At 52.6% G+C, this 27502-nt stretch overlaps 1 protein-coding gene across 14 annotated transcripts in view; it reads left to right on the plus strand.

Moving 5' to 3' along the window:
• Positions 1–27502, plus strand: part of FGFR1 (fibroblast growth factor receptor 1) — a 47374-nt gene that overhangs the window by 18688 nt on the left and 1184 nt on the right. For 2 of the 14 annotated variants that reach the window (XM_082715378.1, XM_082715384.1), the window contains exons 3-17: positions 13136–13402; positions 14796–14885; positions 15156–15328; positions 17373–17496; positions 18451–18641; positions 20582–20726; positions 22650–22852; positions 23914–24059; positions 24258–24379; positions 24768–24878; positions 25404–25594; positions 26331–26453; positions 26726–26796; positions 27122–27259; positions 27388–27493. In XM_082715378.1, coding sequence (XP_082571504.1) covers positions 13136–13402; positions 14796–14885; positions 15156–15328; positions 17373–17496; positions 18451–18641; positions 20582–20726; positions 22650–22852; positions 23914–24059; positions 24258–24379; positions 24768–24878; positions 25404–25594; positions 26331–26453; positions 26726–26796; positions 27122–27259; positions 27388–27493 — 2201 coding nt within the window. Of the gene's footprint in view, positions 1–11837; positions 12256–13135; positions 13403–14795; positions 14886–15155; positions 15329–17372; positions 17497–18450; positions 18642–20581; positions 20727–22649; positions 22853–23913; positions 24060–24257; positions 24380–24767; positions 24879–25403; positions 25595–26330; positions 26454–26725; positions 26797–27121; positions 27260–27387; positions 27494–27502 lie in introns of those variants that run through there. The other 12 variants (XM_082715385.1, XM_082715387.1, XM_082715388.1 and 9 more) reach the window with 10 other exon arrangements.

Below are 27502 nucleotides of genomic sequence, written 5' to 3' on the forward strand. Positions count from 1 at the left end.
TCCAGTTCTGTTGGTAACTCTGCGTAACCTTTTGGGGAAAAAGACACTGGAAGTCTTGGAAGGGCCTGTTATATGGGAGGCTGAATGCCTTTCCTGCCCCTAGCTTCACCGTGGGTGAGGCCCAGCCCTGACCAGTATTATTCTTACCAGACATTTGCAGACACAGTAAATGACCCATCTAAGAAATGTCATCAAAAGACTGTGTCAAGGGGTGCCTGGGTGGCTCAGTGGGTTGAAGCCTCTGCCTTTGGCTCAGGTCATGATCCCAGGGTCCTGGGATCGAGCCCCACATTGGGCTCTCTGCTCTGCGGGGAGCCTGCTTCCTCCTCTCTCTCTGCCTACTTGTGATCTCTGTCAAATAAATAAATAAAATATTAAAAAAAAAAAAAAAAAAGACTGTGTCAAGTAAAGACATAAAACCCAGGTTATGAGGACATTTGAAACCAGAGGACAGGGCCTTTCCCTAAAGCGAAGGGACAGATTGACCATCATTTGTGGGTGTGTATGTACATCACTAAGGCAGAGGCTTAATTTTGCCTTTTGTTCACATCAGCATCTTAGAACATCTCATTTACACATTAAGTGTTCAATTAATACTTTCTGAACAATGAATCCATGCATGAACACAGGGAACCATCCATTTTTTTAAAAAGATACCTAAAATTTCTCTTTTTTTAAAAAAAAGCATTTATTTGATAGACACAGCGAGAGAGAGAACACAAGCAGAGGAAGTAGGAGAGGGAGAAGCAGGCGCCCCACCAAACAGGGAACCCCATGTGGAGCTTGATCCCAGGGCGCTGGCATCATGACCTGAACCGAAGGCAGATGCTTAACGACTGAGCCACCCAGCGCCGAAAGATCCCTAATATTTCTAGTTTGCAAAAGGAGACGGTGGGAATAAAACCCTTGTCAGTAGAAAGATAAGGAAAATACCGTGAGGAAGAGCTATTGCTGCCACATAGGGAGCACTTTATTTCAGCCTTTGGAGTGGTTCTTGGGTGTGTGAGGCTTGGCATCACCTGGCTGGCGTGTTTAAACCCAGAGCTCCTGGTTGTGAAGCTAGCTCTCACATGTTCCCTGCAGGTCCAGGAACCACACACTTTGAGAATCACTGGGGTCCGGTAATCTCCCAAAAAAGTCTATAAGGTGGGGGTGCCTGGGTGGCTCAGAGGGTTAAGCCTCTGGCTTCGGCTCAGGTCATGGTCTCAGGGTCTTGGGATCGAGTCCCGCATCGGGGTCTCTTCTCAGCAGGGACTCTGCTTCCCCCCTCTCTCTGTCTGCCTCTTTGCCTACTTGTGATCTCTGTCAAATAAATAAATAAAATCTTAAAAAAAAAAAAGTCTGTAAGGTGGTGGTTGTTTCCATTTCACTGTTTAGGCATCTGACTCAGAGGTCAAACAAAAAGTTGCAGAGATTAAACGGTCCGGAAGTGGTGGGGTTGAGACTTGAGTCTTGGCTGGTACAGTGCCTACAGCCCTAACCCCTGGACTAGAAGGTGGGCTATCAGGGAGGCTGGACAGAGAAAGATTAAGATTGGCAAGGAAGCAGATGGGAGAGGGGAAAGGCCCTGAGTCAATTTGTGTGGGGGGGAGAGGGGGGAGTAGGTTGGTCTGAAAGCTTTCCTCCCAGGGAAGGAGGTTCTCTTCTCTCCTCCTCTGATGTGTGGGGCTTTAAGTCAATTATCACCGCCTTTGGAATGCTGATCTGCTCTCTAGCCCCCTAGAAGGGTCCTTTTGCATTCAGAAATCTCTGCTCCTTTATTGTCAGACTTTAGAATATAACCTTGGGAATTAAGGTTTATTTTCCTTTGGTTTTAGGAATTAGCTCTTGAACCTTAAAAGAGTCAGGTTCCTTAACTAACTACTGAATGAAGTTCTTCCTGTGGCATTCCAAACCTTTATCGATGTCATTTGAGCAGTCAGGACTGTATAAATGCCTGACGGGTACATCTGGAAGTGGCATTTCTTTTAGGATGTTAGCCCTTCTCCACTACCCTCTGGCTCCTGCTCCATTTTTTAAAAATTTATTTGCCTAGCTAGTTTTCCTGGGATAATATGTCATGAATCAAAAAAAAAAGTGAAATAAATTCTCCTAGAAAACCTGGGCTTCCAATTTTTTCTTTGCCAGTCACAGTTTCTTGGCAATTCTCTGTCTTCTATTCTAAGGCTTTTTCTGGTAACAACACGAGTCCCAGAGAAGACATGAAGAGAAGGTGCCAGTGGCTGGAGCTCTGGGACCAAAACCCAAGTCCCTTTTCTTAAGGCAAGTTATCTTGTCTCTTGCTTTCCCTCACACCGGAGGGAGCTGTGTGCTCAGGGAGGCACCAGGGGGCGGCAGTGAGTGATGCCCACCTCCTAAGGCCCAGCTGAAAAGTAGAATGTTGGTTAGAGCCAGAGGGGGCTCAGATAGTCTCAGGTCAGTCAGCCTTCCCATTTCACAGGTGAAGAAGTGGAGGCCCAAGGCCAGGGTGGGGAGGGGTTAGAGATGACTCCACCATCGGAGTCACGCCATAAGTGGTAGGGCTAGTTGTCTTTGTGATTTTCACTCAGGTATTCTTTCCGCTGTACTCAGCCATTACACCCGTGGTTCAGGAAGAGTTGGGGACCGTGGTTTTACAAGGATTTCAGATCCGGGATGTTGACATTGCCCAGAGTAGTTCTCTCTCCCCACAGGGTTCTGGTTGTTCAAGAGCCCCCAGATTGTCTGAGCAAAAGAGTCCTCAGTGTGGATATTGGTCCCTACCATCCCCCAAGCCTTTGGTCCTGTTTTTTTTGACCGGCTCTCTACCCACATAGTATCTCTGGTAGAAAAATCCCTGGACCATGTTCTTTCAGTTTCTTTTTTTTTTTTTTAAAGATTTTATTTATTTATTTGACAGAGAGATATCACAAGCAGATGGAGAGGCAGGCAGAGAGAGAGAGAGAGAGAGAGGGAAGCAGGCTCCCTGCTCAGCAGAGAGCCCGATATGGGACTCGATCCCAGGACCCTGAGATCATGACCTGAGTCGAAGGCAGCAGCTTAACCCACTGAGCCACCCAGGCGCCCGTTCTTTCAGTTTCTTAAAGAGAACTAAATGCTCACCTTTCAGGGTGTGCGAGGGAGAGAGAGGAAAATGAATATATGGTCCGTCCATGTGTCCCTCTGGGTCCTCACTGTCCTGGAGATCTGAAACAGACCAGTGGCCCCAGATTTTTAGATTTCATGGGTCAGTACAATCCTCCCCCCGCCCCCCCCCCTCACTGACCCAGGTTTTGGGAACCTGCATAAGGGTAACAACATGTTTTACCATGTAAGAACATTTTTTTAAAATCCAGCACTGTTCACTGCTATTACTCTTGTTTTTTTCTTGTTATAAAAATATACATAACATAAAGTGGATCATTTTCACCAATTTTGAGCGTACGGTTCTATGGCATTAAGTACATTCATGTTGTCATGCCACTTTCACCACGATACGTCTCCAGAACTTTCTCACACCTTCTCCAGTTGAACCTCTTGTTCCCATTAGACATGAACTCCCCATTCTCCCCTCCCCCAGCTCCTAGCAACCACCTTTCTGCACCATTTCATTTTAAAAGGATGTTTATCACCTTTATTCTTATATTGTAAGATAAGAGGCTTTTTTTTTTTTTTAAGATTTTTTTTGAGAGAGAGAGCATGAGCGGCGAGGGGGATGGGCAGAGGGAGAGGGAGAAGCAGACTCCCCGCTGAGCAGGGAGTGGGTTTCGGGGCTTGATTCCAGGACCCTGGGATCATGACCAGAGCCCAGTGCAGGTGCTTAACCGACTGAGCCACCCAGGCGCCCCAAAAGGCGATTCTTTAACATCAAGAAAAAGTAACCTTATGAAGAGTCCATTCTTTGCCTCCCTGCAGCCGGTGGTGACCCCGGGATGCTGTATGACTCAGACCCTCCATGCCAGGATCAGATTGGACTGGGAGGGAAGATCGCTGGTACCCTGGAGTGCTGAGAGCCTTGCTGAAGTGTGCTTTCAATCATCCATTGAGGTTGGGGGTGCAGTGAAAAGACAAATTCTGGAACAGCTGAGTCTTCCACTAATTCATCAGCAAGTTTAGGGAGCTGCAACTTTTTCCTGCCCAGCTGCTGGTGCTTCCTTCCCCAAAGAAGCTCTGCTGAGCATGGGGGAGGGGAAGCCCTCCGAGGGGCCCTAGTAGGGGGCGGGGTGGGGGGGGGGCAGTACATTCTTTAAGGAACCTGACCTGACTTTAAGGTCAGAGCCTAGCAGAGTGGGAGCTGCAGGGTTACCTCTTCCCTGTTGATTCATCTCACTCTCCTCCTCCCCCACCCTTAATGATCTTTCCATTACAGAGCCCAGACCAGGAAGTGCATGACAGGTCGCAGCTGCAGACACATGGCTGGGAGGCCTGGGCTTCGGGCCAGTGGTGGGAGGGTCTGAGCTCCCCTTCCAGCAGGGGGACTCTGCCTGCGTACGCATGCATAGGCACAATCACACACACACACCAGCAAGTTCAGTGGAAGGTGTTCTGTGTTATAACCGTTAGTGCTGGTTGTACTTTTGCTTTGAGTTCAGGATGTGATTTTTTTTTTAATGGATTTTATTTATGTATGTATTTGATACAGAGAGAGATCACAAGTAGGCAGAGGGGGGAAGCAGGCTCCCCACCGAGCAGAGAGCCCGATGTGGGGCTCAATCCCAGGACCCTGCTATCATGACCTGAGCCGAAGGTAGAGGCTTAGCCCTCTGAGCCACCCAGGCACACCCCAGGATGTGATTTTTAATAAAGGCAGGAGTAGATTTCCTCCTCTGTGTCCAGATCGCCTGGGCTTACAGCCCACATGAGTGGTTCTTACTGGGTTTGGGGTTCTTTGGGGGGGGAGTTTTCCATCATTACACAGAGGCTCTTGAGCACCTATTCCTAAAATAGGACCCATGTAACATGGCTTTAGAAGTTTCCGGGTGTTTAGGGGAGTTAGTAGGCACAGTTTTAATACCTCCGAAATGATCTGTTGTCCTCTGTGAGTCTATCAAAACGCAAGGTTCAGAACCTCCTTTGAGGGAAGGTGTAGTTGCGAGATCGCGAGCTTTGCAAACACGGCCTGGCTTCAAATCACAGCGAGTGAACAGAGCCCCCTTCATCTGACCATCTTCATGGGGGATGGCTCCTTCCACTTACAAGTTTGCTCAGGAAATGTTAATTTATCCTAAACTGTGTCCTAGGGGGGCAGTTGTCACACAGGAGTTTCTGTCTCCACCGCCAGCTGTGTTGTTGGCTTTCTTCCCTGAATCTGCCAAGGCCGGATTCCTCTGGTGCCAAATGTGAAATGGTGACACAAATTTCTAGGAACTGGGAGCATAGACTGCCCTTCCCCACCGCTGCAGGGCGTCTCCCTTTGCTGGGGGGTGGGGGTGAGTGGGTTCTAGGCTTCCTAGCACGACTTTGGTGAACTTTCCTCTTTCCTGAGCAACTCTTTTCTTCCTGGTAAGGTAGGCGGGAGGGAAGCAAAGCGTACCGAGAATTGCTTTGGGAAATGGATATAGGAAGAGATTTCTCCCCAGCTCCATCCGGAGCGTGTCAGTAAACACTTGGCATGAGAGCTTTAGCTGGGAGAGAGGAAGAAGGGAAATTTCTTTTAAAACAACTCTTTGGGCACATTCCTTTGTTAATCACTTAATTACAGTCCTTCTCCCCAACGGGAGAGCACCCTGCCTGTGGTGGGAGGTAGGGGGACATGGGGCATGCTGGTGCTGAGAGGGGCACATCCCCAGGAGGGAGGAAACCACAGGTAGGAGGAGGTATGGGATAGAAGCCTGCACACGGGGTCCAGCCCTGGGCTCCATCCTGATGCCGTTCACAACATCTGTCTGAAAGTTTGCATAGACCTCTCTGAGCCCAGGGCATTTTCGACCTGGGTCTCCCAAGTGGGGTTCTGTGTGCCTGGGCCTCCTCTGGCCCAGCTACTGGGGAGCTGTTTTGGGGGGTCTGTTTTGGGCGGGCGCAGGGCCCTGGCTGAGGCTTTGGCCAGCGCAGGCGGCTCTGCACTAAATTACAGTGATGAGGTGGGACACACAAAAGACCGAAATCTTTTTTTAATAAAAACAAAACAAAACTCCGGCCCCAAGCCCCTGGGCTGCTGAATGGCGATGGCTTCCTGTCAGGATTAGCCGGGCTGCCTGGGCTTGTGTGCACTGCCTTTCTCCTCAGGAAATACCTTTAGTAAGCCCCGGTGGGGTCCCCATGGCAACGCGCAAGGGGACCTGCTGACAGAGGCCATTCAGCCCGCCATTGTTCCTCGGCCCCTTTGTCGGGAGCTGTATTGCTGCCCCTCTGGCAAACACAGCAGTTTGCACCGTTTTGTCAGACTGAATGTGGAGTTTTTACATTTTAATGGGTTCTTCTGGCAGTGGCCCATTTGCATGCAAAATGTTCCCTCTTACTTCTTTCCCTTTTCCTATTTAAGGGGGAAAAAAAAAACTTACACTCCAAATCCCCTGGGTTGGGGGACTGGGGAGTGCTGCTCCATGAGGGTGTGGGACCCTGCTAATTGATTTGATGTGTTCTTTCTCCTCTATCACACATGCCTCTGCTCCCCCATTTCTGCAGCTTTCCCCAGATGTTGGGAACATCGTGAGTTCAGGGAATCCCCGGTTTTTAGGGCTTCCTCTCTGCCCCAGCTCTTGTGGGAGGATAGTTGTTCCCCGGGATTTCGGTGAGATCCGTGCTCCGGCCCGGCTTTGCCAGAGGAAAGTAAGTTTTCAGTTCCATTTCAAAGCCAAAATAACGTAATAAAAAACCTCTGCAGAGGGTTCCCGGAGCCCTGCCGCGCTGTTCTGTGTTCCTTTTAAGTTGCCTTCAAAGCCACCCCGAGTTCCTCCCCCACCCACAATTGCCCCCTCATTTATCTCTGGGGAGTTTGTGCCAAGACTGTAAACATTGCTGGACCACCAGTTCCCCCCACGTTCCTGAAGAGAATGGCCATTCTCCCCTAACTTTCTTGACCCAGAAATCCAAAATCAAAAGGGTTTCATAGGGATGACAGAAAATGTGACCCCGAGACAACAAGCCCCGGCTTTGTTGGGGCAGGTTATCCTCTGGAGTGCAGGATGTGGGTGACAGCACAGAGGCTAGAGAAGATGCGCATTTATGGACCAGCCCACAGCCAAGCAGCGTGAATAAGTGCAAGATAAAGGCCGGAGAATCTGTATGTCTTGGGAGGGCACATTAAGAATAGGGTTGGAGACTGCAGTTCGGGGAGTGAATTTTCACGACTGGAGGAGTGAGGGAGAGAGCAGAGGGAAAGGCACTTTAGGAGGAAGCAAAAGAAGAGGGGCAGGGTGGGCATTGGCTTGGCTGAGAGATTGGACTTCTGAGCTTGGGTGGGGGGTGGCTCCAGATTCTGGAGGAGGAAGAAATGCACCGAGGGCCTAGGAGGTGTGAGGGCATGGAATGCGGGTGCCTGTGCAGACAAGTCAGGGTTTGAGCGCTGCACCTTTCTGATGTATGAGCAGGAGAGCTGGCCCAAGGAGAGGGTTGGGGAGCCCCCTTTGCCTGATGTTCTTAATTTTCTCAGCGAGTCAGGCAGGGGTCATCAGAGGTCATCAGCTCGGCTGTAAACTATTCAGCGGTGAGGGTCTCAGGAGCCAGAGAAGGTGTCTGGTGACTGATCCAGAATGGAGCCAGGGACACGGGGAGGGGAGGACGGTGCTGTGTACCTGTGGTGAAAGCCACATGAAGTACCTCGAGTGGGTCACCTGTCGCTCTACCCGGTGCTGGGTGAAAATTGAGACACTGGAGGGGCCCAGGCTGGGCAGACCCAGCATCGAGAGCCAGTGCTGACCCCTGTTGTGTGACTTTGAGAGAAATCCCTGAATCTCCATTTTTCATACTTAAATGGATAAATGAATAAACGTGCCTCTTTTTTAAAAAAGATTTATTTATTAATTAGAACGAGCAGTGGGGAGGGGCAGAGAGCAGGGAGCCTGATGGGGGGGTGCGGGTGGGTGGGGGAGGGGGGAATGCGGGGCTCCGTCCCAGGACTTGGAGACCATGATCTGAGCCGAAGGCAGATGCTTAACCAACTGAGCCACTGGGGAGCCCTAAACCTGCCTTTTGAAGTATCAAGTGCCATACCAAAGTCCCGAGCCTGTCGCTATCATAGGAACTGTCTCCTAAGAATGACAATGTTCATGTATGGGTTTGGGCCTCAGCACAGGCCCCATTCCCCTACCTGGCACCGTGCCCACGGCTGGCAGAAGACTCCATGATTTCGAATCCAGCACTTGGCTCTGATGGGATGTACCCAGGGCAGAACTGCCTGCTGGGGAACAGAGGTACATTTCTGGCCAGTCGCGCCTTAGAAAATGCTACCTCCTGTTGGCTTTTTGGGGACCACAAAGCCCTGGTATTTTGGAGGAATATAGGAAGGGAAGAGGGACTCAGCCAGGCTCCATTCAACAACATTCATCTGTTCCTCTACTTGAGAGCTCGTGGGAAACACTACCCCTCCCCCTCCTCTTTTTCTGGCTGGTTCCCTGAGGATTACTAAAGTGTGGGTCCCTGATCTGCTCTTGGTTTTTCTTGGGGGATAGAGAGGCTCTGTTAGAGAAACAAGATGGGACTGGTGATTGGTCTTAGGAATCCCTTTTCCTCTCGTTAAAGGGGGTTCTGGATCCCGCCTACACAGCCTTCCACAGTGGTCTCATTCATGCAGCGAAGCAGGAGTTTTTGTTCACTCCCGGTTTCTGGAGAATTGACCAAGGTGTCGGCAGTCTTAACCTCTAGGGATATTCAGGTCCATCTCTAACCCTAACCCCAACTTTCCCATGCCCGGTGACGAGAACAGGGACCCTCCTTGAGCATCAGAATGCAGAGCATCTTTTTCCACAATGTACTTTGAACACATGCACCTCAAACCTATAAGAGTGAATGTTGTGCGCCGACTCCTGGCCCAACACTTCCAGCCTCAGGCAAGGTCATCACAGAATCCAGATACCAAATGTCCTCCAGCCTCTTGTTTCCCACCTCATCTCTTGGGAAACAAGATGCTAAAGCAAGTAAGTGTTCTGGGTTGCTGCTTTCCTTATAGCAACCCCATTTCAGCTAATCAGGTTCTCCAAGATTGGAAGAACCAGGGCTTCAAGGGGCCAAGCGATAAACTGGTTTCCTTTCCTTCATCCATGACCAGCGCAATAAAGTTGTCCACTCCTCTCTTGCTATCAGAAACCTAACAAGTGTAACCTTGGCCCATTGCTCTTGACCAGAGAAAGGCCAGCTCAGAGGAACTGGGGCCACAGATACAAGGGCCTTTCCCAGTGGGGACATAAATGGGGGACACTAGAAAGACCAAAAGGAGAATGGAGGGTAGGGACTGAATTGTTAGAGGCTTCCGGTGAGCAAGGACATCCTTGCATCAGCCACCATAAATAGGACTCCCCCAGGTCAAGACTGTTATTCGGCAGCGATGCAGACAGGCAGGGCCCAGGAAACCAGCAATTGCTTGGTTACCTTTCCATCGCCTCCTAGAAGAAAGTGGCATTGCCCCTGCTTTGTAAATAGAGATGTTGACACACAATCAAGAGCACTCCTAGCCATGAAAAGAATAATCCAGGAGCTGTGGGCTGATTTTTGGTTCCTCTTAAAATTAGCTTTTCCCAGGTGCTAAATTCAGTTGAAGATCTCATTGGGTGTTTTCTGTCTTTGGCATTGCTAGGCACTGTGGGAAAATGACAACAGGCACTTCTGCTCTGAGTTGGTTGCTGTTTCTTAGGAGAGGAAGACATGGGCACTTGGGACTGTTTAGAAAACAGTAGACCGAGATGTCCATCAACTGATACACAGGTTCATAAAATGTAGAACATCCATACGGTGGAATATTAGTTGGCCATGAAAAGGAGTGAAGTAGTGAGACGTGCTACAACATGGAAGAACCTTGAAAGTGTTATGCTAAACGAAAGAAGACGCTGGCAAAAGATCATCAGTGTGTGATTCCATTGATGCGAAATACCCAGGCCAGGCAGATATCTCAGGAACAAAGCAGCACTGACTGGCTGTGGGTGGGGGGTTTCTTTTGGAGGGTGATTAGAAAATGTTCTACAGTTAGATTGTGGTGATGGTTGCATAACTCTGTGACTAATAAAAATTGAACTTGCGTGCTCTAAATGGGTGACTTTTATAGTATGTGAATATATCTCAACAAAGATGTTTTTAAAAGAAACGATACAAGATGGTATGTGATTGAGTGTGAATTTGTGTGGTTTGTGTAGAAACTGTGTTACAGTTAGGGTAGCAACACTGGGGCCAACAGCAGGCTTCCTGCCGGCTTTGATGGTGCACTTTGAGCCATGTCGGGCAGGGTGGAGTAGGGGAAGGACTAGAGCATCACAGAGCTGAAGGTCTTGAGCCAAAGTCAGTTTTGTTGTGAGGAGAGAGTGCAGTTGGTCTGGAGAACAGCCAGCCTTGAAGTGGAAGGTAGGGAGAAGGCGGCTCTGTGAGGGAGAAGAGCCTTGAATGCCAAGCAGGGGCTTTGATTTTATGGTGCAGGATCTTGATCAGGAGAATTAAGGGGCAGAGCACACCAAGGCTTAGAGCCTCCGAGAGAGTTGGAACTCCAGTGGCAGGGAAAAGAAAGCTGGTCCTTGAGACTTTTCATACATCCCCGTAAGTTGTGTTGGGGATCCAAGCTAGAATCAGCCAGAGCTGGTCTCAGCCAGGCCAGTGTCCCTTTGCTGCTTTCTCTCAGGGAAGTGCCCATGTTGTCCTTACCACTTCTTTGTCCCCTGGGCCTGCCAAAAGAAGCTGTGATGCCAGAGGCTAAGAATTTGAGTTTACTGAGTTGACTGTTTGACCAACGGCTTGTACAGATTAGGAGCTGCAAAATATTTAATCAGTGAGGTCATTGGAGGGAGTGGAGATTTGATCAATAGGAGTGTCTCCTGTTTTCCTTAAGGGTCAAGTCTGAACTGCTTTTTTTCTCCCATCTTTTGGCAAAACCACAAACCGTTAAAAATGGAAAGAATAACTTTTTTTTAAGACCCACAAAAGCTTATTTTTAATCACTTATGTGGTCTGCTCACCTTTGTGGTGTTCCTCTTGACCTGATTCACAAAAATATAAATGACTGTTAGCCTAGTGGCTTCCAAACCCTTTTGAAGCAGCGCCCCCACTTTTGATGACTCACATATACCCAGTATTTAAGACAGCCCTTGGGTTGAAGAGGGTCAGGGCCCACTGCCTTGGCCCCTCTGAGGAAAGCAGCTGTTAGTCCCTGGTGTTGGCTGACGCCAGAGGGGTTCATTTCCTTCATTTGTAAGGTTTCTGGCAAAAACCTGGATAAACTCCAGAGTTGGCTACAGTGAGAATTGGAGAAGGAGAAAAGAAGGTTTAGGAAGGAAGAGGAGGAGACAGTACCTGTGTCCTTTTATGCATTGTTCACAAGCATTTATTAAGCAACTCTTTGAGTGCCAGGCACTGTACTGGGTGTCAGCCCCATCCTGGGGACTTTCCTTCAGTGTGCAGTGCAGTGGGAGGGCACCTGACCCAGACTGGGAGCTAGAAGAGGCTTTGAGGCAGAATCCCCAGCCAGGCAGAGACCTGGAGGGCAGCTGAGAGCTGGCAGGACATGGGCCTCCAAGGGGTGCAGGGATGGGAGAAAGTGTGTGTTTCAGGGGCTCCCACTTGGGGGACCTGCAAGGAGTCCTGGCCGGAGCCCGCTGGTGGTTACCTGGGGCGTGGGGGGCTGAGAATGAAAGAAGGCTCCCAGGAGACATAAGTCAGGTGGTGGATAGGAGCCAAAACAAGTGCACTTTTTTTTTTTAAATCTGACTGAGATCACAAGTAGGCAGAGAGGCAGGCAGAGAGAGAGGAGGAAGCAGGCTTCCCGCTGAGCAGAGAACCGGATTCGGGGCTCCATCCCAGGACTCTGGGATCATGACTTGAGCGGAAGTCAGAGGCTTTAACACACTGAGCCACCCAGGCGCCCCCAGGTGCACTTTTTTTGTGGTCAGAGGGCTTAAGTGGGCAGGGATGTGGGGAGGGAGCGCCCCTGAGCATCCTGAATGGAAATAGAAGCCGCATTTTCCCCTGGCTAGTAAAGAGGGGGTGCCCAGGAGCAGGGGGTAACGGTGCGGGACAGTGGCCTCCAGGGCGTGCCTGGCCGCAGGCCTTCTTTGTCAGTGCCAGTGCCCAGTGCCCAGTCGCTGGTCGTGAGAGGGATGGATGGGTGGCTGAGTCGCATCAGATCTGTGAGCCGTGGAGCACCCGGCATCCAGGGCAGGAGAGGTGAGGGGGAGCGAATGTGTGTGACAGTGTGTTGGGGGCGGGGAAGGCGGGGGCTTGAGGGGGGAGCCCGGCAGTGGGACGAGGAGAAAGGAGCTTTGTGTGCAAGGGCTGCTGTAGCCAGAGCAAGTGTGGGCTTGGTGGCAGCTGCAGGCGTCCGCTCCTAATAGACTCAAAAGCTCTGAATCCTCTGGCCTGACACCTGTTAGCCAGAGGTTCCCCTGAGCTGACCTCTCCTTGGGCTGGCTCTTCCACTTTCGTGTCTTACACATCGGACTCACTGAGGGCCCAGACCCCTCCTTGCCAGATCATTGGACCCCTGTTGACAAATTACCTTCTCTCTCCTTTAGGTGGGGGCTGCTGGATTTTTGAGGGACTGGGTTTGCTCAGCTGTTACTAGGGAAAGCGCTGAGGCTGGCCTAGCCCAAAGGAATGGGGTGTTCTCCTGGGAAGTGACCACTCTTGGCAAAGAACCGAGTGTGCAGGGAGGGGCATTCTGGACACAAAGAAGCCCTGGTGTGGGGAGGTTGTGGCGGGGGGGGGGGTGCAGACTGGCCTTCCTCCCCTTCCCCACCCCTCCTTGAATGGAGGGAAATGAAAGTCAACTGCTTAATGCTGCTGTGGCTGCTTCCTGGCTTTGCCTCTTTCTTCTTTTGCCCTTTGTGGGGGAGTCAGGTAGAGAAGAAGAGGTAGGGTTCCAGGGGCCAGCTGTCCCCCACTGACCCGTACCCCCGTTCCCTCCTCCAAGCTCTGTAGCCCCCAGGATGTCGCAGCTCCATGCGGCTCGCCTAGCCTAACTCCCTTTGTCTCTCTCCCTCTTCCCTCTCCCCCTCTTCCTGCCCCATCCTCGGTTCCTCTTCCCGGCCCCCGTGGGTGGCTGCAGCCCAGCCCTGGGGAGCCCCCGTGGAAGTGGAGTCCTTCCTGGTCCACCCTGGTGACCCGCTGCAGCTTCGCTGTCGGCTGCGGGACGATGTCCAGAGCATCAACTGGCTGCGGGACGGGGTGCAGCTGGTGGAAAGCAACCGTACCCGCATCACAGGGGAGGAGGTGGAGGTGCGGGACTCCGTGCCTGCCGACTCCGGCCTCTACGCTTGTGTGACCAGCAGCCCCTCGGGCAGTGACACCACCTACTTCTCCGTCAATGTCTCAGGTTGGTAGCAAAGCCTGCCCTCCGCCTCTCCCCAGATCCATCCCTCCCACCCTCTCTGCTGGTTTCAGGGGGAGGCCAGCCTCCGCCCCTTCAAGATCTGCCCCCACTCTGCTTCGGAAACTGCTGCCCACTAACACTGCTCCCTGCCCGCCGCGTGGCTTAGCTCTCAGGGGTGACCGGCTGGTGTAGGCCTCAGGTCAGCGATCTGGCCTTCTAGGATCCGTCTTAGAAGTGACTGCTGATACACTTGGGTCAATAAGACACTGATTTTTTTCCACCATCACTTGCCCAGATCTCCAGGTGCTACCTGGGACTCGGCCAGCTTCCATTCTGTCATTCCCTTGCCATTTGGACTTGGTACTTGGCTCAGGGGTTAGAGCCCCGGACTGTGTGGTGAGGTGGGTCCCTACTGTGATGGGAAGGATCCAGGTGCACCACCATACTCCCAGGCTTCATGGAAAACATCTGTCCTCCAGCTTCTGGAGCTGTATTAAGGGCAGCCAGGGAACCCCAGAGCTCAGTGACTTTGGGAATCTGCCACTTCTAGAACACGACTTTGATACAACTCTAGGGTTAAACAAAGAAGAGCTTGAGCTTGAATTTTTCTTTACACCATGTGTGCAAATCCAGGGTGAGGGCTGGGCATCACCTCTCCTCCAGGCATCATTTAGAACCTGCCCCCAGTTGAAGGACTTGCCTCCTTTATTTCCCTCCAGACCCCCAAAAGCATTAGGAGGGACTGGAAAAAGATCTGGCATGAACGCTATTTGGTGACCACACGTGTGTCAAGCCTTTTAAAAGGAGTGGATCCTTGCGGAGAAGTGTTGGCAGCTGCGGACTGTTGTGGGCTCCCTCTCTGCTCTGGTTATGAAGGGCAGCCCCAAACATTAGCACACGTGTGGTGGAAAGATCCCAACTAGAAATTATTTGGGCCGTGGCTGTAGAAATGGCTTCTGGCCGTGGCGTGCCTAGACCTGTCTGGGTTTCTCAAGAAGGAGACACATAGTTTCCCTGGCTGCTCGTCCTGAGACCCAGCACATGTGGGTGGTGCTGAGTTTCGAGAACCTCTGAATGCAGGTTGGGATGGAATTCGAGAGGACCGGCTGCCCCTGATGGAACTGGCCAGTCTCGAGACTTCTGGACAGAGGGGCACTGTGCTGGGATGGGGAAGGTGGGGGACAGGCATAGAGCTTGCAGTTCTATGACGTTTCCATCCTGCAGAGCCACTGTCACTGAGGCAGGATGGGACTGGGGTCCAGTATGGGGACGGGCACCTGCAATCGTCTGTAACCGGACTGGCCTTCATGTCCATGGCCGGCTGTTGATATGGATGGAAACCTAGTGAGCCCTTTTCCTTCGAAGGGACCTCAGTGCCCCCTTCTGCTTCCCGTAGATGCTCTCCCCTCCTCGGAGGATGACGACGATGATGATGACTCCTCTTCAGAGGAGAAAGAGACAGATAACACCAAACCAAACCGTATGCGTGAGACACTGTTTCCTACCTTACTGCCCTTTGGGCCGGGCGTTGGGTTTGAGTGGGAAGGGTGAGGCTTGGATGATTGTTGGGAGAATGGGAGGAGAGGACACATGGGGTCATGATGCTTTGCCCTGGGGTCCCTGGGGTGCCCTGGTTAGAGCAGGCACTGTTCACAAGTGTTGGGCAGATAGGCAGGACACCTCCGGGTCCTGACCAAGGCTCCTGCTCCTGAGCCTGACTGGCCCCTGCCTGTCTCTCTTGGCTTCTCCTGGGCAGCCGTGGCTCCATACTGGACATCCCCAGAAAAGATGGAAAAGAAATTGCATGCGGTGCCGGCTGCCAAGACTGTGAAGTTCAAATGCCCTTCCAGTGGGACTCCCAACCCCACACTGCGCTGGTTGAAAAATGGCAAAGAATTCAAACCTGACCACAGGATTGGAGGCTACAAGGTACGTGTGTATATATGAAAGTTGGTGTTAAGAGGAACAGGAGAAGCTCCTTGGAAAATCCCTATTATATGTCATTAATTGTTTAATGATTTCTAACTATAAAAGCAGGGCACTTTAGAAAAATTTCAGGTACAAGAAACTGCAAATGAAGCTTTAAAATCTTTTCAGTCTTGGAGCACCTGGGTAGCTCAGTGTTAACCGTCCAACTCTGCTCAGCTCATGATCTCAGAGTTGTGAGATCAAGCCCCTCATCGGGCTCTACACTAGGCGTGGAGCCTGCTCGAGATTCTCTCTCCCTCTGCCCTGTCCCCACCTTGTTGCTTGCTCTCACAAAACAAAAACCTTTTCAGTCTTTTTTTCTATGTATATGGTTTTTATATAATCACACTGTGTATATAATTTCTTGTCGCTTGTTAACGTTATGAGTCTTTCACCATGTGGTTGAGAGATAACTTTTCATGGCTGCATAATATTTCATTATTAAAATGTCTCATAATATAACGACCTGTTTTGTGGTATTTGTCATTTTCTGGTTTTTCACTAATGTAAATCACATTATGGTAAATATCTTTGTACATAAATCTTCGTGTTTTTAAAGATTGCTTAGGAGTGAAGTTACTAGACCAAGTATAAGAATTTTTTTTGAGCCCTTCATGCATATTTTGCATCACCTTTTTCTCCTCCAGTAATTAGGTAATTTTACTCATTCATTTATTTCATTTTACATGAACATTTCCTGAACACATGTCTTTCTAGAGAGTGTACTGGGCAGTAGAGTTCCAAGTACATCAGGAAGATTTGATATTTTATTTATTGTGATATTTGCTTTAATGGAGGATGATGTAATGAGCAGGAATGTGATTTTATTTTTAAATTTTATTTTATTATGGTAAGAATTACTTTCCCAAAAGAAAAAATTAGTTCAATGGCAATGGCAAGTTCCCCATACCTGAACCAACAACTTTGATGAGAAAAGTACTTCACTCTTCTCTTATGTATTGTTCTGCTTGTTAGCAGACTTCAGATTTTCATGTATTAATCAGCGATTTTTGTTTCCTGCTGTGTGAATGGTCTGTCTGCATCCTTTGCCCATCTACGTCTCTAGGAAGAACTTCTTCTTCCTTAATCACTTCTTTAGACTCTGATCATCCTTCTACCCCATCTCACCTTGCTGCTTTTTTGCCATTAATCTTGTACAAGGAAAGCAGATTGGCTCAGTTGGTGGTGTGCGATTCCTGATCCCAGGGTTGTAAGTTCGAGCCCCACGTTGGGTGTAGAAGTTGCTTTATTTATTTATTTAAGATTTTTATTTATTTATTTGACAGATCACAAGTAGGCAGAGAGGAAGGGAAGCAGCCTCCCTGCTGAGCAGAGAGTCCAGTGCGGGGTTGGATCCCAGGCCCCTGGCATCATCCCCTGAGCCGAAGGCAGAGGCTTTAACCCAATGAGCCACCCAGGCACCCTGGGATTGCTTTAAAAAAAAAAAAAAAAAAAAAACTGCAAAAAGAAAAGGAAAGCAGAGATCAGGAAAAATAGGGAAACATTTTAAAGTAATTTATGCAACACTTGCTGTGTGCAAGGCAGTGTTCCTGACCACAGAGAATTTCTAGTCTTAACAGGAGGGCATGCATCCTTGAACACTTGTCACAAAAAGTGGGCTGTGATCAGGGGCCCAGAGGGATAGTGAGAACCATTCTGACCCAAGGTTGGGCAGGAGGAGAGGGTTCTTGGAAGAAGAGGGCAGAGGCATACTGGGCTGAACTCCGGGAGGGGCAGAGTGGGAGGAGCCTGGGGCATTTGGGAGAAGGCAGGAAACACGTAGGTCAGAGGGCAGGTGGCCCTGGCTGTTGCAGGCGGATGTCCAGAGTTCCTTATACCCGCCTGCCCATGCACCTGATGGGTTCTTTCAGTACACGTGGACCAGGGGCGGGGTAGAGGGGCAGTCTCTCCCCAGGCTGGGACTGGAGGGTAAGTGCCACCGGGCGCTTCTGCCTCCGTTCTCCTCCAGACCCGCAGTGGAGCGCTCTGGCATGTCTCCCCTCAGGTCCGTTACGCCACCTGGAGCATCATAATGGACTCCGTGGTGCCTTCGGATAAGGGCAACTACACGTGCATCGTGGAGAATGAATACGGCAGCATTAACCACACCTACCAGCTCGACGTCGTGGGTAAGAAGGCCCCGGCGACAGGGTGAAAGGAGCTGCGAGGAAACCGAGCAGGGCTTGGAGAGAATGGCCGGAGTGTCCAGGCTGGCACAGACATCGGTCAGCTCTGTCACCAGAAGCCGGTTCTGTGCCTGGTTTGTGCATTTAGTTGAGAGGCTTGGATGCTGCTCTGGCTCCTGAAAGGTGAAAGGTGTTGTGGCTAGTGTCCCGTGAGGGGTGACCAGAGTGGGGGTCACACGGCATTCCGGTGGCTGCTGCTTCGTGGACAGTCTGCTGAAGGGTGGGTGCTTGGGCCCTGGCAGTTCTCACGGGCCCTGCGAGGTCGGCATGGTGCTTCCTGCTCCACAGAAGAGCAGACGGAGGCTCCGTAGTGCCGGACCCCAGCCCCGTGCCGACTGTGGGGCGTTGCAGGAAACTCGAGGAGGCCCAGCACGGCTCTCGGTGGTCTGCTGTGGCAGACCCTCATTCTCTAGAGATCTTAGGGTAAAGAGCTGCCCCACCAGCATTCTGTCTTGGCTTTGAGGATATGGCATGAAGAGAATCTTCTGGTCCAGCCGGAAAGGACCAGAGATTCGGCACTGCTGGTGAACACTGAGTGCTGCTAGTGTGCTGTTCTTGGGCCACACTTGCAGGAGCAAGTCTAAACTCCTCTCTGTAATTTTTGTTAGGGAGGACTGGGGGTGTGACCAAAGTGATAGGGTCTCCATTTAAGGCAGGAGAGACTTCTGGTGCCTGTGAAAATGGATGCATGGCCGTGCGGAGGAAGAGCTTCTTCCCTCTCCCGGCTCAGAGTTCTGGGGCTAAGGCTTGACAGAGACTGGAAACGCTCTGCTCACTGGAAAAGCCAAGGGGAGCTCACTTCTCTTTGGCGGTCTTGAGGACGCCCTCTGTCAGCATCCCAGCCAGAAGCGGGCCAAGGCAGGGCCTCATGAGTCTCTTCTGTCTCTTCCTCCACAGAGCGGTCCCCTCACCGGCCCATCCTGCAGGCAGGGTTGCCTGCCAACAAGACGGTGGCCCTGGGCAGCAATGTGGAGTTCATGTGTAAGGTGTACAGTGACCCACAGCCCCATATCCAGTGGCTAAAGCACATCGAGGTGAATGGGAGTAAGATTGGTCCAGACAACCTGCCTTATGTCCAGATCTTGAAGGTAATCTAGGCCCCGGTCCCTGTGGGCTGGGTGCTGGGAAGGAGACCTGTATCTCCCTGGTCCCCAGTGGCTATGGTCAGTCTTAGTACCAGTGACTGGGATGCATCACTTACCCTTCAGGCACATGCTCCGTTTTAAATAGGGACCTAGCCACATTCCCCAGAGCTAGTGACAGGTCACAGAGTGGCCGTGCAGTGGGAACTGAGGGATGGAGAGGCCACTGCTGGTTTCTGGGGAGCCATGAGAGTGACTTTGCTCAGGCTTTTGGCTCAGCTATTTTCAGGGAAGGCATTGGGATTCCTGATCTTCCATTGCCCAGGACCAAAGCCTTTCCAGCAAGCGTTTCCCAGCTTCCACCCTATCGCCCAAGTCACATCCTTTCTGGCGAGTGCGTGAACGATAAGGGCACGACTCTTAAGTAGTGTTGGAAAAGCAAGGGCTGCAGGTAGATTGTAAACAGCATCAGGAGTAATGGCCTTCTCTTCCTTTTCCTCACTCCCAGACTGTCATTGTCCCCGAATGCTCCTCTAATCCAGGGAAGGTAATTGCCTAATTCCCCCAGTGGATCTCGCAACAAGACGTAACCGGGGGCTGGCTAACTCTGGTCCTAGAGTTAGACCTCCTCCTCCCCCGGCTTGGCCCTCCCAGAGTTTTACGGCCGTCCCTTCTCTTCACTACCGGTGCTGAAACCGCTGTGTCAGAGAACAAGGCCGTGGCCTTGGCCCTTGGCTTTTGGCTCCCTTCAGAGTCCCTGCCCTAGACCCGGACAAGTGGGCCTGACACAGATACAACGTGAGACTAGGGGCAGTCATTTTCTTTTTACGTTTATTTTTTCAGTCAGATGCTTTGGGCCTTCGAAGTCCAGTTTTGTCCTACTGAGAAGGGAAAGATGGTAAATCTCACTACCGTCTCCCCTGCCTCAGCTCCCTGGGCCTGCCTTAACCTTACATGGGAGCGAAGTCTGGCCACGTCTCAGTGTGTGTCCCACTGACTGGCTTGTCGTTGGTTTGTTCTAGCATTCGGGGATTAATAGCTCGGATGCGGAGGTGCTGACCCTGTTCAATGTGACAGAGGCCCAGAGCGGGGAGTATGTGTGTAAGGTTTCCAATTATATTGGTGAAGCTAGCCAGTCTGCGTGGCTCACTGTCACCAGACCTGTGGCAAAAGGTAATGGGGAGCTGGATGGGGCCCTGTGCTGGGAGTGTGGTTCAGGCCCCACGCTGCTGGGGCAGATGGGGAAGCCAGCACCCGACTCTCCCTGTCACCCTGCTGTACTTCTAGAGCCCAGAGCCATGGAAAAATACTCGGCCTGGGAGGCTGCTTTGGTTCGGTCCTGTGTTGGTGTCTGTTCCCTCTGTGCCTTGTGTGTGCTCCTCGGCTGTGTGTGCATTTGTGGGCTCAGTCTGGCCGTGTGCTGAACAGCAGTGCAGACGGAGGTTTGAGTGGTGGAGAAGAGAAGGGGCTGGGCATCCCCTTGCAAACCAGCAGGCTGCTGTGCTTGCGTTTGCGTGTGTGTGTGCGTGCGCGTGTGTGCGCATGTGTGACCGCAGCACCCATCCATCCCTCCTGTGTGTGCCTTCTGACTTTCTCTACCTGAAACCAAACAGCCCCCGCTGCCGGGCCCCATTTCTCCATGCTGCCCGCCGCCCGCCCGCATGCTTGGACGGGCCAGGGGCTGCCAGCATCTGGTGAAGGGTCGTAACCAGCCAGCGGCGTCTCAAGTCTGCGGAGCACCCCCCTCAGGGTCTCACTGTCTTCCTCTAACAGGTCTCGCTGCCTGGTGGTTTTTGTTTGTTCCTTGTTGCAAAGGAGACGCTGGGGAGCATTTCTTCCTCCGGTTTCCCCCCCCCCGCCTTCTCTTCCTCCCTCCCTTTCTCTGTGTGTCTCTGAGAGGTCTCATGTCCTGTGCTTGTCCATTTTGCTTCCGTTGTCTCTTCTAGACTGCCGGAGTTAATACCACCGACAAAGAGATGGAAGTGCTCCACTTAAGGAATGTCTCCTTTGAGGACGCGGGGGAGTATACGTGCTTGGCGGGTAACTCTATCGGACTGTCCCATCACTCTGCATGGTTGACCGTTCTGGAAGGTATACACTGTACTTCTCCTCTCGATGTCCTGCCCTCGCCACGGGCACGGGGGGAGCATGCATTGTGGGGCTGGGGGAGACACAGAGCCGGGAGAGGTAGAGGGGTGGGCTCCTGGGGCCAGCAGGTGGCCCTGGCAATTTGTCTGAAAGCTTGAGGGTCGAATCCCCTCGGCTCTCCCAGGAGCTGTCCTCGTTTTGCAGGAACACAGAGGCCTCCCACCTGCATACCCGCATCTGGCTCTCCCCCTTGGCCAATGCAATGCATGCGTGGACTCTGGAGCTAACCTGGGTTCTCATGCAGGGTAGGCTCCTTCCCTCCTTGGGCCCAGCAGCCTTCCCTAACTAGTCTGATCCTTTTTTGCTGGCTCCAGAGGTCTCAAGAGAGGCCTGGGCCTCCTCCTCTAACCAGATGTAGGCATTCTGAAAGAGAGGCTTGTTGCTTATCAGGAAGAGGGCCAGCACCCCCGCCGTCCTCTGATCTCGGGAGGAGAGGCTCCATCCACCCAGATGCGGGAAGTGGAGCTTTAAGTGAGGCCTGACTCTGGAGGCCATAGGGGACTCGGTGCTGCCCATGTATCCTCTTGGGCTCCCGGAAGGGAGGGGTGTGTGCTGGGCTGGGCAGGAAGGAGCCTACAGCCTGCTCAGGTGGTGGGGCTGGTGATCACTGCCTCCAGAGTGTCCTGCACGTGGGTCTGGGCACAGTGCTGACACTTCCTCCTCTCCGTCCCTCTCTCTTCCTCTGCCCTGCCTGGCCAGCAGGGTCGGACCCCTGCTTGAGGCAGAGAAGTGTTCTGTTTTTATCCCGTCGCTGTCTTTGTCCCGTGTGTGCTCCCACTTGGTTGTCTTCGTTTGTCCATACTGGGGAGAGAGAAAAACAGAAACACTTCCTCCTATTACCAGCTCTGCTGCCTCCTTGTTGGGCTTCCGGGGTTCCTTCAGGCTCCATCTGGGGTCACACTGGTGCCTCTCTGGGGAGGTTCCTGGAGTGCCTGCCTCTGTGGCTGGCTGGTTTCTTTAGAAGAAAGCCATGCAAGGAAGAGGGGCATTCAAGCTGGTGGGGAAGGGGTGTCCGGGAAGCCTCCTTGTCCCCCGTGCATAAGGAAACCGGGGTTTCAGCTGGATGGGCTTTTGTGGGAGCAGGCTGAATTCTAAATGGAAGGTGGGAGAAGAGAAGAAAACAGTGCCTCCTCTCCAATTTCCTGCTTCAGTTTTAGGAGTTGGGGCCTGAGTAGAATCCTTAAGCACAGCAAAGGGGACATGCTCATCTCAAGCAGTCCAGACATGGTGGGAAATGAAGTTAGTTTTGCCTGTGTTTTAGCTAGGTACAAATATTTATGTGTCTGACCTGACCCAGGAGGCACAGGCAGAAGACAAGGACCCAGGACACAGACTGGGTCCCTCCCTCTTCTCCCTCCTTGAACTCACAGTGTGTTGCTGCATGTCAGGTGCTGTGGCACGTGGAAATGGAGAAGATGCCCCTGGGCTGTCAGGGACAACAGACTCCTAAGTGGTTCCTCTGTCCCATGTACCAGGGGTTACACGTAGTGCTGGGGCCCTGCGGAGAAGGACCGGGTTTCCAGGAAGAGACTGAGAAAGTCCTTGTGGGGTCCCTGGTCCCCGGCAGTCTCAGCAGTCCAGCTGAGCAAGGCGGGCTCCTGAATGAATGAGGATGGGCCTTAAGTGGCAAGATAGTTCTAGTCCATCCCCCTTGGAGGAGTCAAGCAGGATCAGGAAGACTCAGAGATCACAAGCTGATTGATCTGCTCAGTGCCAGACCTCAGTCCTAGCTGGGACCTGGCTTGGTTCTTGTCTGCCCTGAAAATTCTCAGACGAAAGGAGGTGGGGGTGGTCTTTCTTACGAAGCTGGGACCCTGGTGATCTGGGCCTCCAGAGCCTGCTAATACCCTGTTCACACTGACTCAGCCCTGGAAGAGAGGCCCGCGGTGATGACCTCGCCCCTATACCTGGAGATCATCATCTACTGCACAGGGGCCTTCCTCATCTCCTGCATGGTGGGCTCTGTCATCATCTACAAGATGAAAAGTGGCACCAAGAAGAGCGACTTCCACAGCCAGATGGCCGTGCACAAGCTGGCCAAGAGCATCCCTCTGCGCAGACAGGTAACAGAAAGTAGATAGGGGATTTGCACACTCTGCATCACCTTCTATTCTTGCGCCCCCCGGGAGCTCCTCCAGGACCTTCGGATGCCCTGCCCTCTCTTCTATCCTCAGCCTGCCACTTCTAGCTTTGCTTCCTAGCTTCTGGACCAGGGGCAGGGGACTGTCCCAAGTGCTCCAGGGTTGGGTTCCAAGCAGCTCTAGCCCATGAATTCGGTGCCCACCATACCCCAGCTGCAAGCCCACTGCTCACCTGACACATGGATGGGGAGAAGGTCCTACCTGGGCTGAATGTGCAACTCTGGTTGCACTTCTCAAGGGTCCCTGAGGGCCAGTTAGAGGTACAGAGATAGAGAGGACAGGACCTGAGGCAGGTGCCTGGATGCCACCTTCCTCTTGTCCAAGGAAATGGAACAGAGAGGGTGAAGGCGTGTGAAAGGAGGGAACATTCCTTTGGAGCTGGGCTGATTCTGGAGGGTACTTTGGGAGTTAGGAATCCATAGTCCTGGATAACTGGGTGGCTCAGTAGGTTAGGTATCTGACTTCTGCTCAGGTCCTGATCCCAGGGTCCTAGGATCAAGCTCCATATTGGGCTCCTGCTCAATAGGGAGCCTGCTTCTCTCTATGCCTCTGCCCACGCTCCCTGCTGCTCCTGCTCTCTTTTGCTGTCTCTCTCTGAAATAAATAAATAAAATCTTCAGAAATGGGGGAAGGATGCATAATCTGAGGTGGAGCTTTCACAAAGAATGGGGTCAAGAGTAGAGTTGTGATTGCAATGATAGGTTACAAAATGTCAGTCTGGAAGAGATAGATTTGGTCTGCTCCTGTTAGAGGTGAGTGGAAAGGGTAGCTGGTGGCAAAAATAAATCTGTTTTTGAACTTAGATCTTCAGACCTCTTGTGGTCTTTCTGCCACTCTGTGTTGGAGAAAGAATGTCAAATAACAGACACATACTCCTGCCACTGATGGAAAGCCCTGACGGGGAGTTGTGGAAATCGGCTGCAGCTCAATACCCCCACTCCCCTCCCACCCCATTCTCGCTAGAAGGGTGACCCCACGCTTCTCTGTAGGTGTCTGCGGATTCCAGTGCATCCATGAACTCTGGGGTTCTGCTGGTTCGGCCTTCACGGCTCTCCTCTAGTGGAACCCCCATGCTGGCCGGGGTCTCTGAATACGAGCTTCCCGAAGACCCTCGCTGGGAGCTGCCGCGAGATAGGTAATAATACTTTAACTCTCAGCTTCAGAGGAAGCACCCCCCAGCTCAGAGTGAAGGTGTACCAGATGCATCCAGAAAGAGTAGTTGACGCTTTCTGCTCTCAGCTGGGTGGAATTTGGAGATTTGGAGATGGGATGTCCCTCCAAGGTGGAAATTTTATCAGCCCCATCTCACATCACCCTTTCTTTGCTCCAAAAGGCTGGTTTTAGGCAAACCCCTGGGAGAGGGCTGCTTTGGGCAGGTAGTGTTGGCGGAGGCCATTGGACTGGACAAGGACAAACCCAACCGTGTGACCAAAGTGGCTGTGAAGATGTTGAAGGGTAAGTGATGTCTCTGTCCTTGCAAAAGCAAGCCCTTCCTTGTCCAGGCAAACTGTGGGCCTTGGGCCACCATTCTGTGCGGTGCCCTGTCACGGTCCACACCTGCCACATGGCCACATTCTCACTTTGTTCTTGACGTCAGTCTGGGCTGCGGTCAGGGGTTTATTCTAGATACCATAGGTAGCTGGTTTTTCTTACCCGTCCTCCGCCCCCACCCTAGCATGTGTTGCCAACAGCTCTCGTAAGAGGGAAGGGAAAATCGATTGGGGTGTGAAATGGGGAGGAAAAAGAAGCAAGTCCCTGAGATCAGGGCCTCCTCAGACATCCGCCCCGTGCCCCCTCCCTTCCAAATAACTGAGTCTCGTGCCCTCCTGGTGTGTGTGTAAAGCTGATGCAACAGAGAAAGACCTGTCAGACCTAATCTCGGAAATGGAGATGATGAAGATGATCGGGAAGCACAAGAACATCATCAACCTGCTGGGTGCCTGCACGCAAGACGGTAGGTGCCAAGCTAGGCCAACTCTCCCGCCCCAGTCAGCGCAGGGGCTCTGCTGAGAACCTGGGCCTCCCCGTCGAATAACAGCGTGTTTTGGGGAGATCGTAATCAGTGACCAGGCATTTCAGCGAAGCTTAGGGAAGGGGGTTAAGAGGGGAGACCAGTTCAGCGGTAGCTGGAGTTACCGCTCAGGGTCTGGGCTGATGCCCTCTGGCATTTGTCTGAGAAGTCAGGTATCTAGACTCATACACATGGTGTGTGGGTAGAACCAGGTGAGTCACTATGGCTTAAATTAGCCCCAGCCCCCCTCCCAGCTTTGCTCAGGAGCTTCCTGGAGTACGCTGGGAAGAATCATTTCCCTAGCTTTCTTGGGGTAGTGGAATGAATTTCCCAGGCTCCCTAAAGGTGCAGGTAGGCCTAGGGAACAAACATGTGGTATGCAATTGAGGGTGGGGCTTCCTAGGGGTGAACCTGAGCCCAAGCACCTGCCTGCCCTCCCTGATGGCAAGTCCGTGCCTGCGCTCCCAGGTCCTTTGTATGTCATCGTGGAGTATGCCTCCAAAGGCAACCTACGAGAGTACCTGCAGGCCCGGAGGCCCCCCGGGCTGGAGTACTGTTACAACCCCAGCCACAACCCAGAGGAGCAGCTCTCCTCCAAGGACCTGGTATCCTGCGCCTATCAGGTGGCCCGAGGCATGGAGTATCTCGCCTCTAAGAAGGTATGGCATCTGAGGGTTCCCCTGGGTGAGGCAGGAGTGGGAACAGAGCCTTCCACGTACTCCAGTTTATGACTTTGCGTCCTCTGGTGGGGTTGGAGGTGTCTGGAATCGTGCCTGCCAGTGCTCTCTTAGGCTCTCAGGGACGTCAGGTTCTGGAGAGCCAGTGTAGGGCATGGCATTCGGGTCAGACTGGATATGGTTCAGATCTGTATTTTGCCACTGGTATAGGCCCAGGCAGCTACTTCTAGATCTCCAAACACAAAGAAAGAATGATGTATGCCGTATGCTGTGGGATGGAGTCTTGTGTGATGGTGTGAAGCACAGTGTGGGTACTCAGTAAACGGAGGCTTTGTCTGAGCCCCAGCGCAGTGCAGATGTCCTGCCGCTGGGGGCCAGGGCTCGAGAGCACACTCCTACGCTGGCTGGCCCGAAGCATCCAGGTTCAGCCTTCCTGGTTGCGAATCCAGAGCTATGAGTTGGGAGGCGTGGCAGGAGAGCCCCATAGAGGGCTTGCTCCGGTGATTCAGGGTCCTGGAGCTGGAGGTGCTCGATGGCTTCCTTGAAAGTGGAAGCGAGGGACCTCCCAACTGCGGCCTAGAAAGATCCAGGGGTCGTGGTGTGGCGAGAGGAGGAGGCCCCGTGCGGCACAGGGCAGCGCGGGTGCTGAAGCCGAGGCCCCCAGGCAGGCTGGCGGCTGGCGGCCCCTCACCCACACCCCGGCCTCTGCTCCCCACAGTGCATACACCGAGACCTGGCTGCCAGGAATGTGCTGGTGACCGAGGACAACGTGATGAAGATCGCAGACTTCGGCCTGGCGCGGGACATCCACCACATCGACTACTATAAAAAGACAACCAACGTAAGTGCTGAGGACAGAATGGCCATGGGTCCTCTGCCCAGGACTCCATTGGGCTTTCTCCTACTTCATCTCTGGGCTGGGGCCCAGCACAGGTGGCCTTACTTGAGAGGTGGTGGGGTGGGACGAACCAAGCACATGTTTTCCTTCCCACATCTGGTCCCACATCTGGTCCGGTGTGTGCGCCCCCCAACCACACCCCCCTGCCGACCCCGCTTGTCCCCGCATCACCGGGGCTTGGGCTACCCGCAGTCTCCCTATGATGTCACTTACAGGGCCGGCTGCCTGTGAAGTGGATGGCCCCCGAGGCTTTGTTTGACCGGATCTACACCCACCAGAGTGACGTGTGAGTTTCAAAGTGGCAGTTGCCAGGGATACATGGATAGAACATTGCAGCATAGTAAAGTCCTGGGTGTCCCTCTGGATTGACAGGGGTCTGCTTCCCTCTCGGAGAGAGCAAAACAAAACACTGGATATGTCCACCTACCTTGTTCTCTTGGTAGAGGTTGGAAGGCCGGTGTGAGCTCCAGCGCTGGCCCTCGCGTTCCCCGTAAGCGTCTGTGCTCGGGGAGGGTGGGGTCAGGGTGATGCGCCACCGGGGAGACGGAAAGGATTCTGGGCTGGCCTCGTCCTGTGCCCCTAAGACATGCTGGCTCTGTGTTCCTCCACAGCTGGTCTTTTGGGGTGCTCCTGTGGGAGATCTTCACTCTGGGGGGCTCCCCGTATCCTGGCGTGCCTGTGGAGGAGCTTTTCAAGCTGCTGAAGGAGGGTCATCGGATGGACAAGCCCAGTAACTGCACCAATGAGCTGTAAGCGTGGAAGGATGCCTGAGGTCCTGGGCCAGGCCCTGGGGGAAGAACAGAGGGAGAGAGGGGCCTAGCTAGATAAAGCGGCCCTGCCTGGGTCCTCCCTTCCTGACTCGACAGTCCTCTCCTAGGTACATGATGATGCGGGATTGCTGGCATGCGGTACCCTCTCAGAGACCTACCTTCAAACAGCTGGTGGAAGACCTGGACCGCATTGTGGCCTTGACCTCCAACCAGGTGAGGCTG

Source organism: Mustela nivalis (genome assembly GCF_964662115.1).
Source record: "Mustela nivalis genome assembly, chromosome: 20".
Classification (NCBI taxonomy): Eukaryota; Metazoa; Chordata; class Mammalia; order Carnivora; family Mustelidae; genus Mustela; species Mustela nivalis.